General features: G+C 29.9%; 3 protein-coding genes across 4 annotated transcripts; 2 read left to right on the plus strand and 1 right to left on the minus strand.

The window, feature by feature from the left end:
* Positions 1 to 2,691: 2,691 nt before the first annotated feature.
* LOC125867577 (protein BIG GRAIN 1-like E) lies at positions 2,692 to 4,281 on the plus strand. The gene has a single exon (XM_049548124.1). It carries the CDS (start codon positions 2,909 to 2,911, stop codon positions 3,875 to 3,877), a length of 969 nt encoding a protein of 322 aa, XP_049404081.1. The 5' UTR covers positions 2,692 to 2,908; the 3' UTR covers positions 3,878 to 4,281.
* A 4,532-nt stretch (positions 4,282 to 8,813) lies between these two features.
* Positions 8,814 to 13,593, plus strand: LOC125868120 (squamosa promoter-binding-like protein 6). Of its 2 annotated transcripts, XR_007446705.1 has the most exons (6): positions 8,814 to 8,937; positions 9,463 to 10,383; positions 11,140 to 11,243; positions 11,921 to 12,673; positions 12,944 to 12,992; positions 13,278 to 13,593. XR_007446705.1 is itself a non-coding variant. In XM_049548722.1 (5 exons), the coding sequence occupies exons 2-4, from the start codon at positions 9,545 to 9,547 to the stop codon at positions 12,652 to 12,654; spliced, it is 1,677 nt and encodes a 558-aa protein (XP_049404679.1). In that variant the 5' UTR covers positions 8,814 to 8,937; positions 9,463 to 9,544; the 3' UTR covers positions 12,655 to 12,673; positions 13,278 to 13,593. The 2 variants fall into 2 exon arrangements, 1 of the variants encoding a protein (XP_049404679.1); XM_049548722.1 differs by lacking the exon at positions 12,944 to 12,992.
* Positions 13,594 to 15,092: 1,499 nt separating this feature from the next.
* LOC125868197 (protein CRABS CLAW) lies at positions 15,093 to 17,554 on the minus strand. Its single transcript, XM_049548825.1, has 7 exons — positions 17,471 to 17,554; positions 16,537 to 16,665; positions 16,189 to 16,288; positions 16,059 to 16,107; positions 15,693 to 15,768; positions 15,316 to 15,372; positions 15,093 to 15,208 (listed from the first exon to the last, which is right to left on the minus strand). Exons 1-7 carry the CDS (start codon positions 17,537 to 17,539, stop codon positions 15,203 to 15,205), a joined length of 486 nt encoding a protein of 161 aa, XP_049404782.1. The 5' UTR covers positions 17,540 to 17,554; the 3' UTR covers positions 15,093 to 15,202.
* Positions 17,555 to 19,252: the final 1,698 nt, after the last annotated feature.

Raw genomic sequence — 19,252 nt, forward strand, 5'->3', positions numbered from 1 at the left:
CCATCACATCTTTAATGGACTTTAATAATAAGACGTACGTGTGTTGAGTTGTGAAAATAAAATTGGATGCTTTAATCCAACATATAATAATGTGGCCAACACTAAATTAAAGTATGGGACCTCCACCCTCTATAAATGCCCTAATTAAGATATTTCTCGAGTAATTTGAAAGAAGACAAAAAACGACTTATTAAATAATTCAAAATTTTAACTTATCAAAAATTCGAATATAATAAAATATTACATTTTTTGTATTATTTTTGAATAATGAATGAATACTTTGGTGTTTGTGTATATATAATAATAGGATTTCTATTGTCTTAAAGCGTACAAATTAAAGAATTTTAGTTTCGATTGTTATACTAAAAGAATGCAACGACCAACCAATTTTGTCGTTAAATTACAAAGATTGGTTGTTAATTTTATATGACAATTTGTAAAACTATTTTGTTAGACACGAGCGATTTAACGATAATTTTCATAATGTTTTTTTTTTATCTATTTTTGTGTGTCTCTCGGATATGACATTTTATGGTATTTATGTGCACCTATCATACGTAGAACTATAAATTCATGAGCAAATTCTAGTTTTTCAAATATTTATTTCTATCTACTAATTTTTTTAAAAAAAATAATCAAAAAGGGATTAAAAAAAAGTTATTTTGAAAAGTGGTGAATCTTGGATGATTTTTACTTTTTTTGGGTGGGTCAAATTAGAGAACCCCACAATAATTAAGAAAGCTAATCTCCAAAATGCATGCTTAATTAGGACTTTATCTTCTTCAAACAAATGACAATCAATAAGACAAGACTTTGCCTAATTATTGAAGTTAATTAATCTCATATATCCACTAATTTGGCAACTTTTTACCAAATAACCCTTCAATAGTGTATTTCTACTATGGTGCATATTATACAACAACAGAAATAATAACACATTCAGAAAAATTTTACAAATTATGAAATATGAGAAAAGTAGAGCATATATAATTTAATCCTTAGATATTAGATAGAGAAAGAATGTTTTCGATAGACGCTCGATGATATTGAGTTATATTTTGTCAGGCCACAATCACTTCAATCTGAACCTATCATGGTTTTTTTCAGCTTTCATAAACTCCTTTTTCTTCTCTATCAAATATTGGAGGACACAATATATAAAGTTGTCAGAAATAATATGTCTCATGCTAGTAGTAATATTATTCTTGGGTTATTCCTTTTTTTTTTTTAAGAATAAAAATGGGATAAGGGTCTGAAAAATATCTCAACTTTGATCGAATTTGCTATTGTGATACTAAACTTTCATGAAGACCTATTACCTCTCTAGACTATTTAATAGTGTATTTTAAAGGTATATATGTGTCCACGTGGACACATTACTATTTATAATTTTACATTATTTTTTATGCCCACGTGGACAAATATATATGTTTAAAATATGGTATTAAATAGTTTATGGAGGTAATAGGTCCTCATGAAAGTTTAGTAACGCAACAGCAAATTCAACCAAAGTTGAGATATTTTTCAGACCCTTATCCCAATAAAAATCATCAAAAATAAATCCTAAGTATCTTTAAAGAAAGAGTAATTTATATAGGTGTCTTTTCCATCCTTTTTTTTTAATATATAAATAACAATAGTGTTCAGGTTAAATTTGTGCGCACTTCAAGGGATTCATATAAACTCCTTTAACAGAAAATTATATTATATATATAAGATTAGAATGATTTTTCATGAATTTATTTTTTTATATTTTGAATCATCTCGACTCGGTCTAATGAGTATATGCATAGGATAACTTTTATCCATCAAAATGTTAGTAAATGGAAGAATTGGTACTTTAGCATTTATTTTTTTGTCTTTGTTGAGAAAAAAAACTATATTTGATTCTTCTTCAATTCCCTTTTCCTTTTCTTGTGACATGAATGTTGAAACATGAATTATAGGAATTTATCTTTTTTCATCTTTATTTGGTTTTTTTGGTGGGGGTCTAGGGAAGAAAAAAAATCATGGTACACACCCTTTATTAACACTAGTTGAAAGCAAATATCCCACTAAAAAAAGGCTTATCAGAATCCAAGAATACACATTTCCATGCCCCTCATGATGCTTACAAAAATTTATGGATGTCAAAGCATAAGAAGGATAAAAAAAACCTTATATTATATAATTTTTCGGTGTTCCTGATACTCTCTTTGAAGTTTGATTTAAAAAAAAAGAATATTATACCTTTATTGAGTTAAGTCATATGCATTGACGATATAAAATATCTATACAATTAATTTATTATCAGCAAATTAATTGTCATAGGTGGATTTCTAAAAAAAATAATATTAACGTAACTATAACATAATAAAACGATAACTAAAGTTATCATAAATTACTATGATAATATAAAAATATGTAAATGCTTATGTGTATAACTTAAATCCTACCTTCATACCTCAATGCATTAGTATATAAAAAAAGAGTTCAAAAATACTCATATTATATAAATCGTCAGCATAAGAAAATTTTACATTATCTATATATATATCAAATAATACTTTTTTTTTATGTTCAAGGTTACAAGTCACAACATATAAAGAGACTTACATATAGTTATTATTTTGGTAATTTTAAATTCTTTATGCTAAGTATGTATAATTGTATATTAGTTAGACTCTATAAAAACTCACCTTAGCAACCATAACTCCAAATAATTTCTAAAGCAAACCCCTCCCTCATGTCCCTTTCTATAATAACCCTAAAACACCTCATGTTTTCTCTTCACAACCACACAAATTGATCTCTCATTTCAACATCCTTCATATATTTTTTCTCTACTTTTAAATACATTTAACACTCAAAATCTTTCATATCTTCATCTTGATTTTCTTTTGATATACACCTTTTTTTAGTACTCATCATGTCCATTACTAATGAAAAAATGTCCAAGAAAATTATCCAATGTAGGAATAATTCAGGAGAGATTGATGTTTTTGAGGCTGCAAATTATTTCTCTACAACACATGAAGATTATTACAACAACAATCAAAATTTTCACAACAACAAGCAAAATTTGAGAGGTGGAAGAATGAGTTTTGATATGCCTATGATGGGAAATTCTTCATCACTTCTAGTTCCAACACAAACAACAACTTATAATAATCAACAACATCATCATCATCATCATATTATGGATCATCAAAAACCAATTATGATGAAACAAAAAGATCAAAAGAAGTATAAACAACCAAGTTCACCAGGAGGAAGACTTGCTAGTTTCTTGAATTCACTCTTCAATCAAACATCATCAAAGAAAAAGAAATCATTGAAAGATATTCAAGAAGATGATCAAAGCCCAAGTGGAAGAAGGAAAAGAAGAAGTAGTATTAGTCACTTTAGCTTTAGAAGCTCAAGTAATATTAATACTACTACTAATACTATTAATAGTACTACTAATACTACTAATTGTACAAGTAGTGATTCAAAATCATCATCAAATAGTGGATTTAGAACTCCACCTCCTTATGCACCTACTCCAACAAAATCCTATAAAGATTTCAAAAGTTTTGCATATGGTGATCAACATCACAAGAAAATCAATATCACTAGTGATTATTCTTGGTTGGATGAGAAGTTGAGCAAGAATAATGGAGTTTATAATAAGAATAATACAAACAATGGATTGTTATTAACATCATCAGACAAAAACAAGACATATAACAAAGTTGTTGATGATGTTGATGATGGAGATAGTGATTCAAGTTCTGATTTGTTTGATTTGCCAAATATTGACTTGGATTACTATTCATCAAGTGGTTTACCAGTTTATGAGACTACACATATGGATAACATCAAAAGGGGTGCACCAATTTCAAGCTGCGCAATCTGAAAGGGGAGTCTTGATTCAACAGCAAAAAGTTAGGTCATAAAATCAAGATGCATATAATAGTTTGAATGTGGTGATCTAGACCGGCAAATTCAAATCATTGTATATAGCAGAAGCTTAGTGCATCATATTTGTTTGTTTTTTTTTTCTTTACAAAATACTCATATTGAGTTTTATGTTTTTTTTTTTGTGGTTGATGTTTAGAGCCATGAAAAAGAAAGTCTTGATTTTCTTGTCAGGATATGGCCATAGATTTTCCTTTTTCTTTTTTAATTTGTGATTCTTTAGAAGTTTTTATGAAGCTTTTTACTGTGTGTACAGTTTGAAATGTCTTCTTTGCCTTGACTTTTAGTGCTATGGGAGTGTAAGCACATCATGTGTCCACCACTATAACAACTTTGATATAATTATGCATGATTATTATTATGGATTTTTTACAATATCTCATGATGAAAAAACCAACCATAGTCATTATAACATATATCCCTATTAATTATTTTTTGACTTTAGTGATAAGCATTAACAGATAAGATTAATTCAAATTATGAAAACTTGATAGAGTTAGTTGTTTATAATGATTAAGTTACCAACTATATGACATTGTTGATGTGCCAACCACAACCATCACATATCTCGAACGTGTAATCACACAAGTAAAGTCTAAAAAGAGTGGTGTATAGGCAAATCTTACTCTTACTTTATAAAGATAAAAGAATTGTTTCTGATATACTTGACCTAGACTCAAGTAAAGCAACATTATTAATCTGTCATTTCATTATATTCTATTTGATGCTCGCTTAAGTATAATTAGAGTTTTGCATTTGAAGTTTTGAATATATTCCCCCCTCCCTTTTTTGAACACTCTTCTCCCTTCCACACGAAAATCAGTGGTGAAACTAGATTTTCAATTTTTATCGAGGGAACTTTAAAGAAATATGAAATATTTTTCATATATATAATATATATTTCTCAATGTAGGGAATTTAATTAAACCCCTTTCAATAAATTTGATTAGTTGATTTTCTAACCATGGACACTAAGGTACATGTACACTTGGCTGTTTTTATTTTCTTAAAAAAGAAAAAAAAAGATTAAGGGAATGTGTACGGACAAAAGAATGTACCTAGAGCTCTATATATAGTATAATATAAAATAATAGAGTAAATAAGATCACTTCTAGGGTTATAATTAATTAATTAGATCTTTGTTATAATTAATGACACACCACTTTGTCTAATCAAAGACACAAAGCACTATAAAATCATGCAAATCTATTCCATAATCCAAGTTAAAGGAACTACATATTAATAAAGACAAAGAATCTAGGCCCAACCTTGATTTATTTATGCATAAAATAAAAATGACCAAGAATTAAAGCATGATATACATAATCAAAGAAGAGAGACAATTAAACAAAATATCAAAGGGAAAGGCAATTTATGTTTTTGTGATTATTCTAAAGGTCAAAAGGGGTCCAAAAAACTAATGACTAATTAAAGAAGAATGGACAAATTTAAAGGTAAAGGACTAGGTTTTGATAATTATTAGCAATAATCATCTTGGACAAATTTTATAATATACAACTCACAAATGTGTTATGTGTAGATAGGAGTGCAAAATCAGTTCATAAAATCATGATTCGCTCAGTTTGATTAGGTTTGAGTGGGTTAATAGCCTGATTTTTAGCCTATTTAAGTCCAACTCGTTAACTTTTGAACATACTAAGATTCACTTATTTATTATCTCAATTTAACAAAAGCTATAATTAGATTGTAATAAAATAAAAATATAAAGAAAATGAACTAAAAGCAAGCAGGATAATTAGAAAGATGAGATCATGGAAAATTTGGACCAATATATATACACCAAAGTAATTATTCAAATAAGCATTTGTTGTCCCAAAAAAATGCCATCAAGCAATAAATGAGTCAAGACTTGTATCAATTTTTTTTATTTACTTTAAAAATTATAATGAAGAATCTGATTGTACATTATTATACTATATTTTATTATATAATTTAACTTTATTTTGAAAGAATAATATAAATTATTTTTTCATTTCATTAACAGAAGATAGCTTATGAGGTAAAGATTACACAAAAATATACAAAACAAAAAAAAAAACAAATTTTTACATCTTAATTGGCGTGGGACTCAACACACCTACATGGTACCCTCATTTATTAATATTGTCCAAAAATATATTTTTTTAAAAAGGGTCAAATAATTCACATTCTTATCGACGTGAGAGTCAACATGCTTCTCACTCTGTTAAGAATAAGGTTCGATGTTTATGTAAATAAATTTTACACAATTGATTACGCAAAATTATTCATCATGAACAAGTTCATTGCACATGTAAATTATATTTTATCGCCCCCCTCCCCAATTCGCTCCTCATTCTCTTTGAAATAAATAAAGCTCGCTATGAGCCATGTCTTTCCACGTTATATTATGTTCCCTCCACGAGAAAGACGCACAAAAGAGGTATCCACCATCCCCTACCCCAACCCAAAAAAAAACAGAAGATGAAATTGGAAATGGGCCAAAACAAGAATGGACTTATTTACTAAGCCCAGTGGATCAATGCAAGCCCAAATGAAAGAGTTTCCCAAAATGTGTGTCCAATTTCTATCCGGTAAGCCCAACAAGAAGCCCAAAAATGTGTAAGTGTATTAATTTTTTTTAAAAATGACTTATTTACTAAATACAAGAAAAGAATAATATTTGTGATAAATAATTCGTCATAAATTCGAGTTATAAATTGTCCTGAATTTAGCACAAATATCAATAACACTAAATTAATTTGTGTTGTATATTACTACAAGAAAGTTCATTCACGATGAAGAATTGTTAAATCTCCCTGAATTCATAAAAAATGATGAATTCTCATAATATTGTCACAAACTCGTCATACTTTTATAAATTAATGTGTTTGTCATAAATATTCCAACAAAAGATTATATTTTTCTTGTAATAAGTCTAACAGTAGAACCTACCACCAAAACAACTTCTATTTCCATTTTTTTCTTCCTCCCTCTGGGTTCAAATCTTTCTAGAAATGGAATCGCCTTTACTAGAGAGCATTTTACCTTCAATATAGGAATTCGTGGCATGAATCTGAATTTAGTCATGTTCCAATATGAATATCGAACTAACCAAAAAAAAACCAATCATTTTGGTACAGGTGGATGGACAATCATTTTTATACAATATATAAAGAATGAATATTCTTCAACCACTTCCTTTTTTATGCTAAAAGAAGAAAAATCATAAATTTTCCTAAACCAAACCCAAGAATATGTGTCCAATTTATTTATTTATTCTCTAGAAATGTCATCAACAGTGTTTCTTCTTCAAGTAATTAACTTGAATTCCTAACAACAGATGAAACTAGAACTACTACCCTATTCATAGAAAGTGAAATATTGTAACATAGAAAAAGAAAATTAGTGCATATACAAGTCCATTTGACCTACCCACTTTGATGTATAATTAGGGTCCTACTAAATACCATTAAGAATTATGATGTGACCTGAGAAAATCAAATTCAAAATTTAAATTTTATAAATTTTTAATATATATGTAGAATTTGGGTATAATCTACTGCTTTCTGTGAGTTGAGGAAATGATTTTTTTTATGTCCACGTAAAAATTGAATAGATGAAAATGACTTTTTTGAATATTTTATTAGTAAAAGTGAATCTCGTATGTGTAAAAATAAAAATATTTTATTAAAGGAACATAAAATAACAAATTTGTAAATGTAGGTTCTCTTCTAGATTCGTCATTAGAAATATATAGAATCTCTCTATCTCTAACCTGAGATTTCTAGTTCTAGGAATGGATCTAAAAGAGAATCAATGGATTCACAAGAACCTAATTGGCATGTATCCAGATCCTATTTGTATAATACGTAGTTCATTAAAAATCTAAAATATTTATTCGTGAATTCAATTATTATTTTGTATATCAACTTGTTGTTGATATAAGAACCTACAAACAATTAATTTCGAATTCACATCTATCATATTCGAGCTTTGAATAACATTAGAATAATTTATAAAAATAATTTTGAATTTAGATGATTTTGAAAGACTATGATTTCTCTATGACGAAGCAGGCTGTCAAAAGTTCAAAATTACTATTTTCAAGACTATTGTGTGTAATTTTTCTGAGAATATTTCTTCTTTGATGAACCTTATTTAGTTGGATTTTAACGAAGAGAGTGAGAAATCAAAAGAAAAGGTCTTTATCAAATATAATATTAATAGGACCAAAGTATGAGAGTGCCACATAATTGAGGGGTTGAGTGTCAAAGACAACAGTAGAGGTCAGCTATCATAAAATTTCAACACTCTAGTGATTAGACACACCTAACTACCTACATTTAGTAATAAATTATTTTTATCCCATTTTTTGTTCTTGATAATTAAATCTTCAAAATCACCTAAAATGGAAACAAATGCTTTTGGATTTGATTTTAAAATATTAAAGAAATGTTCTCTCACACATGCTCAGAAGCACCCATAAAAAGTTGTAAAACACCTTGAAGTTGCTTTTTTCTTTCCTTTTCTTTTACAAAAATAAAATAAAATGATACTTAATTTTGACCTCAGTCTGTAAATAAGCACTTTAACTTTGAGAATAAATATATAAATATTTTAACTTGATTTCAACTAATAACCATATATTCTATCTCATTTTCATTATATTGTATAAACATCTTATGCTGATTTGACACATAAATCTCGTAGGTGTCTTAATATCATTTTGTAAGTTGAACAGTTCAAATGACACGACAGAAATGAATTGAGGTATCTAGACGCGTATAATTAAAAGTAGAATTGGAAGGCTCGCTCGCTCATCGATTTGAGATCAAATTTGAGTGTCTGTTTATATATTATTAATAATTTTATTAAAAAAATCAATTTGTTGGAAGTGGAAATTATGTTGACTTAAATGTATTTGGTTTACCAGTGCTTCTCTTCTCTCCAAGAATAAAAGTGGCAAAGCACCATTGCACCTGTTGTAAGTTCTAACTTTTTAGACTCTTCTTCTTGGTAAGTTTGATATAAAGTTTCAATCTTTTTCATCAAATATGATTAATTTTTCTACTTTTTGTATTTCCCTTGTGATTTCCTCAATTGGGTATTTTCTTGTTTCTTGTTTGATACAGTAAGATTAAAGTTATGACTTTTTCTGTGCTTGTTTCTTGATTTGTAAAGCCTGATAGTTGTCATCTGGGGGATCTTGATTTTGTCTTCAGTATACTTTTTACTAATTTTAGTTTAATGTTTTGGTTCTATATAATAGCACTGTTCCCTTTTCTTTGGGGCAATTTGTTTTGCTTGTGTTGTAGAGTTAATGGTCAAAAATACACCTAAAGTATCGCGATTTTTTGAGTTTTGATACATGAATTAGATAAATAGTTGGTGATAGTTCAAGTATGAAACTCGAAAAATCAGGATACTTGTGTGTTTTTGACCCTTCACTCTGTATGTTAGGTCTGATTTAATCTGAATTCCAAGATTGGAACTTTAATTCATACTGATGTATGTCTGTCAATTTATTTTTTGCATATTCAGAATTTCAGTTGGATTTGGCTAGTGGTGAAGAATTCATTATAAATTTGCACTTGTTATAGTTTTGAGAAACTTTTGTTTCTGGATGGAACCTTTGAGCTATGCTTTGGAAGGGAGAGGCCTTATTTTTCCTGATAATGTTGAATTGTCTGTCGACACAGTTTCGAGAAGTAGAAGTATTGTAAAGGAATGGAATTTGAACCCTTTTTGTGATGTTGATAAAAGCATTTGTGGTTTTAGTCAAGAAGTAACTGAAAGCACAGAGTTCCTGGGATCAGGTATTGCTGATATTTTGAAGAAATCAGCAGCCAGTAACCCGTGTCCCGGGGTTTTAAGTGGTGAAATGAGTGATGGTTGTGGTAAAATGCTATCGTCAACTTCTATGTTTAATACATTTGAACCGATTCCTGGAGAAGTTGGACTTGGTGCCATGTTTAACCAGAGGGCTACTAAATCTAACAATCCGATGTCATCATTGATTGATTTGAAATTGGAGGAGTTGACTGATCATGGAGAATTAAGGACTAGTCAATCTTCGAAAGAAAGTTCGATACTTTCTTCTCCAGAATCTTCATTGGCAGCTGGAAAAGCCCAAACAAAGAGATTGCATTCTCAGTTTTCTATCTCTCAGGTTCGTGGTCAGAAGGAGGTGGAGTCGACGACTGTTTATAGGGAAATTAAGAGTAATCAGTCTTTAAAGAGAAACTCGGCTTTGTCTTCAGTCAATTCGTCACTGCAGGGAAAAAGACTACGTACTACGAATTTTCATTCCGAGATTCCTGTCTGCCAGGTTCATGGTTGTAACAAGGACCTGAGCTCCTCAAAAGACTATCACAAGAGACACAAAGTATGCAATGAACACTCAAAAACTGCTATAGTCATAGTTAATGGGATTGAGCAAAGGTTTTGTCAGCAGTGTAGCAGGTATGGTTCTAGCTCATCGCAGCTCCTTTTGTCATGTAATAAAATTCTTAGATTGCACTGAATATGTGTGTGTGTGTTTGTGTATTAAACAAATGTAGAAATATTGTTGACGTGTTGCATTTGATCTAGGAAAACCAGCTGTTGTATTGAATTCATTTGCTTGACTAGGCTAACAAAACTAAACCAAATGACAAATCATGTGGATGTAATGTCGAAAAGAAGATAAAATTTTAGCATATGCTCTTAAAGAACTTATTTTGACATGAATGTGGAAGCTACTATTAGCTCCTCCTAGTTTCTACTTAATATATTTAACGTATGCCTTACTGTTTCTGTTAACTTCAGTTTGGACGATCCATCAAAACTTTTAGAAAGTTAAGTAGATATAGAAATTCCAATCTTTCCTTTGTAGAGTAACTTAATCATGACCTGCTAATTGGCCATCCTCCGGAATTCATTTATATGTAATCATGTTTAAAGTAGAGAGCTGTTCACGGTGTTAACAAAAAGAGACCAGCATAGCACTCAGTTATTGTGCTGGTGTGAGATAGCAGGTAAATAGTGGAATAGTTGAGGTGCATGCAAGTTGGCCTGGACATCACAGATATTGTTAGAAAAAAAAAAAGAAAAAAGTGACCAGATGTTTACTGATTTTTATGCATTTGGTCTGAATGTCATAATTTAGTAGTAACAATTTCGCATGAATGTCTTGGCTGCTAGTCCTGCATAGAATTGCAGTAACCTTTTAAAATGCAGGTTTCACTTGCTAGCAGAATTTGATGAAGGTAAACGCAGCTGTCGCAAACGTCTTGCAGGCCATAATGAGCGGCGGAGAAAGCCTCAATTCGATACTCACTGGGGTAAACCTTTTCTCCCTCCGCTAATTATCCTGCATTTGCTGATTATGTTAAAGAGAGTTCTATGCTTGATTTGTCTTCTAGTTCTCATTAAATCAAGGTATAATCAACTTTGTATGACCTAAGAGTTTCATCCTCCGTACTTCAAGTCTCTTCCTTTTTCCTCTCAATTAGAAAACTTACCGCTGTTATTTTCCCAACTCTATTTTCATGTGAGGACAAGAAAGAACTTTCTACTCTTAATCTGATTTGCTTATCGTGAGCGTGTTCTGAAGTTCGTTGGTGCTAATATCCTACTCCCTTCGTTTCAATTTGTTTGTCTTGCTTCCCTTTTTAGTCTGTTTAAAAAAGAATGCTTCTTTACTTTTTTGGTAACTCTTTAATTTTAACTTTTCACATGACATGTTTAAGACCACAAGCTTCAAAAGCTTGTTTATTGTCTTAAACTTCGTGCTAACTGCCAAGTCAAAACCAGACAAATAAATTGAAACGGAGGGAGTATTTACCTAATCATATCTAGTTAAATATAGTTTCTGTATCAAGTTTGTCAGTTTTTCATTTGGTAAGCATATCCGTAACTGATTATAATCATTCTGTTCGCTAGTGGCACTCTCATGTTTGTTCTGCTTTGTGGATAAATTGTTAGCAGTTTTACCGACTACGAATTTATGCAAATGCAGGTTCAAGATTTTTGGATATGACTTCCCAAAGGAGAGTACCATTTCTTTTCCCCGAAATATTTCCCGGTAGTTTCTTTTATCAAGAAAATTATGAAGATAATAACAACAGCAAGCACCTTAAATTAGAACATAAGCCATTCGGCATCTCTCAATTGGCTATGTCAGTAAAAAATGAGCAATTCCCGGCGAAAAGCATCCAGCATCATTACGGAGTGGGAAAACAAGATCCGTCCAAAGTTCTCACTGGTGGGGCAACATTGTCTGTTCAAGAATTTTCCGAAGGGCAAAACTCCTCTTGTGCTCTCTCTCTTCTGTCAGCCCACTCACAAAACCTTCTACACAATTCAACAGATGTTTCACCAACTCTACATTTGACGGTTGAACCAAACCATCATGTCTACATTAAAGGAGATCATCATAATCTTGAGAAATCTCCCAGAGTTAGTGTTGCAAATAGATTGACACCAGTTGAGTTATATTCATTTGACGTAGCCGAGCAAGATGTGGTCGTTCAAGTTCCTGATAGTGATGCTGTTTCATTTGGAATTCAGAGAGATCACGGCCATGATCGAAGATCAAACTCTATAAATTCCAGGAACTGCCTTTCTCCGGAATTTGGGCCTACCATGGATTTAGTGCAGTTGTCTTCGCACCTACAAAGGGTCGAGCAGCAGAAAAATTCCGTCCAAGTGAAGCAGGAAAATGATATCTTTTGTTCCTTTACTTCCACTTGAGGCTTATAAGAGCTACAAGGTCTGTAAACATGTTCATTTGATATATAATGCTTCTTTTCGTTTCTATCAGGAACTCAAAATGTCAATACATGTAAATCCACTCTTGTAGTTCATGTCGTATGTTAAATCAAGAACTAATTTTTCTGAGTTCAATAGACAAAATACATTCCCTCATGTATATACACTTGATATCTTACTAGACAAAGTTAACACATTTGAAAAATGTGCCATCTCATTTATACATGTTTGGGCAATAAATTGAGATAATCTTATTTACTACTACTTGCAGGTTTTCATTTCTAGTAACTAGTGAAGATTAAGGATCATTATGAGCCTTGGTGAGTGTGTCTATTTTGCGCCATGATTTCTTTTTTCGAACCATGTAAATTACAGTGTGCTGATCCTCTATAGTGATGTACAAGGCTACTAATGTGACATTGCAGTATTCATATCTTTAATCCCCTCCCCCCCCTCTTGAAAAGAGAGAAAGCCCAAAAGCAAAAAAGCAAAAGCTTTTAGGAATAGGAACTCCTTGTCTGCAATATATATATATATCATATAAGTTGTTGTTGTTGTTATTATTCGTGTGTGACCTTTTCTTGATTTTTTCATCCTCATTGCAGTCTGAAGGGTCAACATCCGAAATGAAGAATCGGAAGATTATATGAGGAGATTAAACTAATTCACAAGTGGCCTTTCCAACAAGTCAAAAGGCAAGGCAGATTAATAAATGATTGATATCAGTACATCTTTTGTAAGTGTCAGCCATAGCTTTTCTATTGCTTTCTTTACATCAATTGTTTTGTTTCAATATATCCATTTCGTCGAAACAGTGCTCTTATTATTTTAATAGTTAGTGTTGTCTTTAAGGAATCTTGCATCATATACTGATGTATAAGAAGAAAATAGTATCAGAAATATAACATTTCTTGTGTGTAATCTTATGTATATCATCTCTTTTGTGTTAGATGGGACTGTAACAACCCCTTAAGTTTATGAAAACAACGGTAATTTCCTTTGTCGTGACTCATGACATCTATAAATCTTCACTTTTCCTTCAGCAATTGTTGTTATACATCTATAACTGGTAAAGTTGTTGCCACGAGCTGTGGAAAAGCCTCTTGCAGAAATGTAGGATAAGACTGCATATAATAGACAGTCCTTGTGGTCCGGACATTTGCATATTGGTGATGCAAATTCCATCTCCTCATTGTGAAAAGCATAGAATCTTACTATTTGTAGCAAAAATATCATATATATATTTTTGATGGCTTTAGTCTACTTTCCAATTCAACACTTTTGCTGCCATACATTTGTGACTTCTACTGCAGAAAAGTTATGCTCCATGCATGTGTTTACACGTGTACATACACGCGAAAAAGAAAAAAAAATGAATCTTTCGATTGAGAAGCTATAGTGGCATGTCTTTTCGAGTTGTAGGCGTGCAGAATTGTATATGGAATCTATCATGAAATACATTTTTTTGTGATTTTTTTAGGTGAATTTGACTTGGTTGGTTAGTTTTTCAATTCATTATAGTGTTATTTTATGCATTAGATTAGTGTTTTTTTGTTGTTGTGGTCCTTGATAGAGAATGAAGTAAAGAAGAAGAAGAAGAAGTGGTCCCTTATTTATTGGAATTGCAACATTCTATTTGGTTGGAAAAATTAGACATGTTGTTCCCATCATGTAGTATCATTCTAGTAAGTTGTGAAAAAATTGTTCAATATATGCAAGTGGGGTTGGGGGGGTGGGGTAAATTTGTGATTAATTGAATATTCTTTTGAATAAACTATGATGAAAATTGGAGCATTGAGCTTTTGTGTGTGGTAATTCCCTTTTCACGCGCATCATGTCATGTCAGCAAAAAGTGTTAAATTCGTATTTTTTTTGGAGTAGTGTAAGTGTTAGATCGAAACAAGTTCAAGTTACAATATCAAAGTAAAAGAAGAGGAGAAATTTAGAGGGTTGTTGATGTATTTAGTGTTTTAATACTTACTATATGTTGTTTCATTTGCTTTGTATGTCTTGTTATTTTGTTGTCGTTATTTTCCTTCCCACGTTGCTTTGATTATGCTTTTTTTTTTTTGAGTTGAGACCTAAAAGAAATAACTTCTCTACCCCACAAAGATACGAGTAAAGGTAAGTGTACATCCGATCCTTTTCAAATTCCACTTGTGGAATTATATCGGATATATGTTGTTGATAATGATGTATTTAGCTTCTTCTTTTTTGTTTGTTTATTACCCATATAAAAGGGTAAAAGAGGGATTGAGCACTGGGCATATAAGTTGTAATATTTTACTTAATAAACTTAAATTTTAAATTTGAGGAAGATGTTAAATAAGCACTAAATATAATAATATAGCATAGGATAAACTTTTTTTTTAAACTAAAGTTTAAAAATAGCAAATTAGATAAAGCCCAAACACAAACTATAGGACAAGTCCACCAAACTTAACCATCCTACATGTTTTCTCACAAGTAATAGGATAACATCATTAATATTACATATAATATAGTCCCAATATTTGCTTCAATTCAACATCTAAACCTACAAAATAAAAAAATAAAAAAATCATTAGATGTATATATATGTACATTACAAGAAAAATAAAACTTATTAATTTTGTTATGATAATGAAAAAATAATATTCTTACATTGTTGGTATTTCCAGACAAGGATCCATTTGGTGGATTAGGAATGTACCTAGCCCACTATAATAACAAAAAAAAAAATGTTACAAATAAAAGTCAAACTAAAAAAAGGCAAGTTTATTATATACATCGATATTAATTAGCTTTTACGCTATCATCAATTTTAACATGTTATAGTAGATTACTTATCTTAGTATCGATCTTTTAGATACTTAATTTCGCATATCATGGACAGTTACATATCATCACCAAATAATTTCATCATTATTTATTCCTCGTGTTATAATTCCAATATATTTTGTTCACAAATCAAACGACCTCTAAAAAAAATTACTATTTTTTTTTTCAAGATTAAGATTAGTGAAATTAATTGAACTCACATTTTTAGCAGCTGCACTGAAAGCTTCTCTATGTGGTATCTCTGGATTTTCAGCTTTGATACGTTGTATCTCCTCTCTTTTTATCAAAATAAAAAACATATAATAAGAAATAAACAAATAATATATAGTACTTCGTCTGTTTAATTTATGTAATATAGTATGAGTGACACATAGTAAAAAAACAAATGAGTAATCTTTAATTTTATAATTTTAAACATGTCATAACATTTTAAAAATTTCTCATATAATGAACTGTTTAATTCAAAATTAAATAATTTTCAAATATAGAAATACATGCATGGCTATTTTTTAAACGGATTAATAAAAGATCAGTATCACATAAATTGAAATGAAGAGAATATTTACTTCATGAATCGATTGTAGGCAGATGGAAGCCTGTGTTTCTTCTCAGGAGCTTCAACAAAGTTATAAAAAAAATTAAATACCATTAACTTAATTAAAAAAAAAAATTATATAAAAAATAAATCATACATACGTTTTACAACAAAAGGTGCCTTTGGAGATAAAGGTTCACTAGAAGTTGATGAGGCAGATGATGAAGCTTGCCCCTTATTTATGAATTCACTACAATAACCCTGTTGATTAAAACAAAAAATATATAAATTAAATACCCAAAAAATGTATAAAATTAATGAAACTTCTCAAACTTAAAGAAAAAAAACGAGTCGTGGAAACAATCATTAATATTTTTATAGTATAGGGACGTAGGTTATCTACACACCTCTTAGGGGTGCAACTAGCTAGATCTTCTCCGAACCTTATTGATGTGAACTATATGTTTTGTGCATCGAATTGTCTTTTTTCGTTATAATAAAATTATTACCTGAAGATTGGGTTGATGATCAAAGCATTGGTCTTGAATTGGAGGTCTAGTACTTAAAAATGAAAGATTGCTACAATGGCCACATTTCACTGTTACAGTATCCATTAGCCTCTTGTATGGAATTCCAACCTAAAAAAATAAAAAATAAAAAAATTGTAAAAAGTTGTAGTGATAAAAGTGATTCATAAATCAGAATTTGTCTCAAAATCATATTAATTATAATCGGGATAAATAATTCCACTTTCTATATATAACAACATATTCAGTATAATCTCATAAATAAAGTGTAAAAAAGGTCGTATGCAAATCCTACCCCTATCTTTATAGAGTAGAGAAGATATTTTCAATAAACTTTCATCTCTATAACAAAATGGAAGCATGATTGCAAAAATATGTAATATGACAATAAAATAGCAACAAATTAGCAAATATAATGAAGCGCGCATACTAGTAAATAATTCTATAATTTTGGAATAAAACTTATTTTGATTTTAGCTAATATACCAATCAACCTAGCATATGAAAAATTTAATTAATCTGAAATTTTATATTGAAATAACTCACTTAATCCTTCCGACATTAAAACGATCCCTCTAATTATTTAAAAAGTGCACGTGTTGTAGCATGTGATTTGACAAAATAAAAGAATTTAATTTCTTTATACTTGCTAAGTAGTCATTTAAATAAAGGGAAACAATCATAGTATATAGCTTTATTTTGACCTTCCAATTTTTAACTCCATCAAGAAATTAAACTATATTATAAAATCACACATCACATAAATGATTGATGTAAACTTGTAAATCAAAAAAGATATAGATTGATAGAGACAGAAAAAAAAAACATGTATATAGCAAAATCAATTATATTAATTTAAGCTTTAATTTGCATGAAAAAGTAAGAAATTAAAATAAAGGAAATTCAATTAAATTACCGCTAAAACAGTGTTGCAAAAATTGCAACGAACGTAGCAAAGATGTTCAGAAGTTTGAACATAATCCATGGAGTTTTTTTTTCAGATGGAGAAAAGAAAAAATGTGTTTTTTTTTGTTTCAAGGACAAAATATATTTATGGTTTGGGGGGGGGGGGGTAGCTAGGGTATTGCTAAGGAAAGGAACAATGAGAAAAAAAGTTGCAAAGAAATTTGATTGTGGTAACTCTTTGTGACCTATATGTGTTTATATAGTATTGTATATGTTATATTTATACTTGAATATTTTGGATGATGAATTATTCATAACATATTTTCAACTTCTACTTGTTAGTTATGCATCTCAAATGAATCACCCTCTTCGGAACCACTCGTGGAATTACATTGGATATATTATTATTATTATAGGCAGATTCAGAATTTTTAAATTATGGATTTTGAGCCATAGTATTTTTTTATTACTAGGTGTAAGAGTAAATTAGAGTCTCACATTTGTTGACGAATGGACTGGTGATCTATTTATATGGATTTGAGTCATTCTCTCCTCGTGAGCTAACTTTTGAAGTTATAATTAAACTCATATATTATATCTTTACACTGGATTATGAATAAATAAACCAACGTGTGGGTATTGTATTGATGATTCACACGATTATCTATCATATGTATATTTTTTTTACTTAACTTAAAGAGTTATGAGAAGAAGAATTATTTTTTTCATTATAGAATATTTTTTAAAAAATCATCCAAATTTTCTTATGTTGTGCATTAGGGTTTTGAGGTTTTTCACCAAAGGTTCTTGGTAATATATGTTGTATAACGCTACTGTCCAATTTCATTTCAGTGTCCTTCAAAAATGATTTAAAATAGTATACATTAATAGTGATGACATAAATCAATGTTTAAATTCTTTTGACTTTTTTGACTGTCAAGTAAAAAACACAATTTTCTTCCTCGAAAGTCTATTGAAGATCGTCTTCTTATTCTATATATAGTGGTAAGGTTTGTGTATACTTACTTGTGGAAATTTAAATATATCGAATATGTTATTGTTGATGACGATGAATCTAATTATAAGGTGATTAATATGATAGGCAAATTACATTTTCTTGATATTATTAATACAATACATAAGAAAAATATAGTAAGGTTGAAATAAAATATAAACATAAGAAGACAATAGTCTAGATATGCAATAATTTCTTGAAGTACAACGTTTGATTCTCTTGAACAGATCCTCGTCCTTTACCTTTACTACTATTATCAAATCAAAGCTTATCTAATCATATTATATTATGTTTTTGTTTCTTTCAATATTTTAGGTATATATATAAAATATAATTGAATGTGCAATCACAAGAAATTGGATATATATGATCATGGTGACGTTAGTGCAACAATCTTTCATCATGAGTAATTCTAATAAGCTAGAGGTACAACAAGTTTTAAATCTTAATGCAGGCAAAATATATCTAGTCTGTTTAGATCGTCAAATTAGATTGACTTCTTCATAGTCAATTCATTAAGGTTTTAAATAGCTGGAACCAATCAGAAGTGCATTTTATGGGTGAAATTGAATTTCCTTAGTAAAACTTTTGGCTTTATAATCATCGACCACATGTCTTTCACTAAATAAAAATTACGCAATTAAACTCATTGTAAATATATGCATGACAAGTGTTAGATTTCATACTTAGCTTGTAAGCTCAAGCTACATTAATGGCGGAAGCATTTTGAGAGAAGATAGAAGAGAGAAATTTATTTCATACTGAACTTAAACTATG

The sequence above is a fragment of the Solanum stenotomum genome, chromosome 6 (genome assembly GCF_019186545.1).
Source record: "Solanum stenotomum isolate F172 chromosome 6, ASM1918654v1, whole genome shotgun sequence".
NCBI classification, from domain to species: domain Eukaryota; kingdom Viridiplantae; phylum Streptophyta; class Magnoliopsida; order Solanales; family Solanaceae; genus Solanum; species Solanum stenotomum.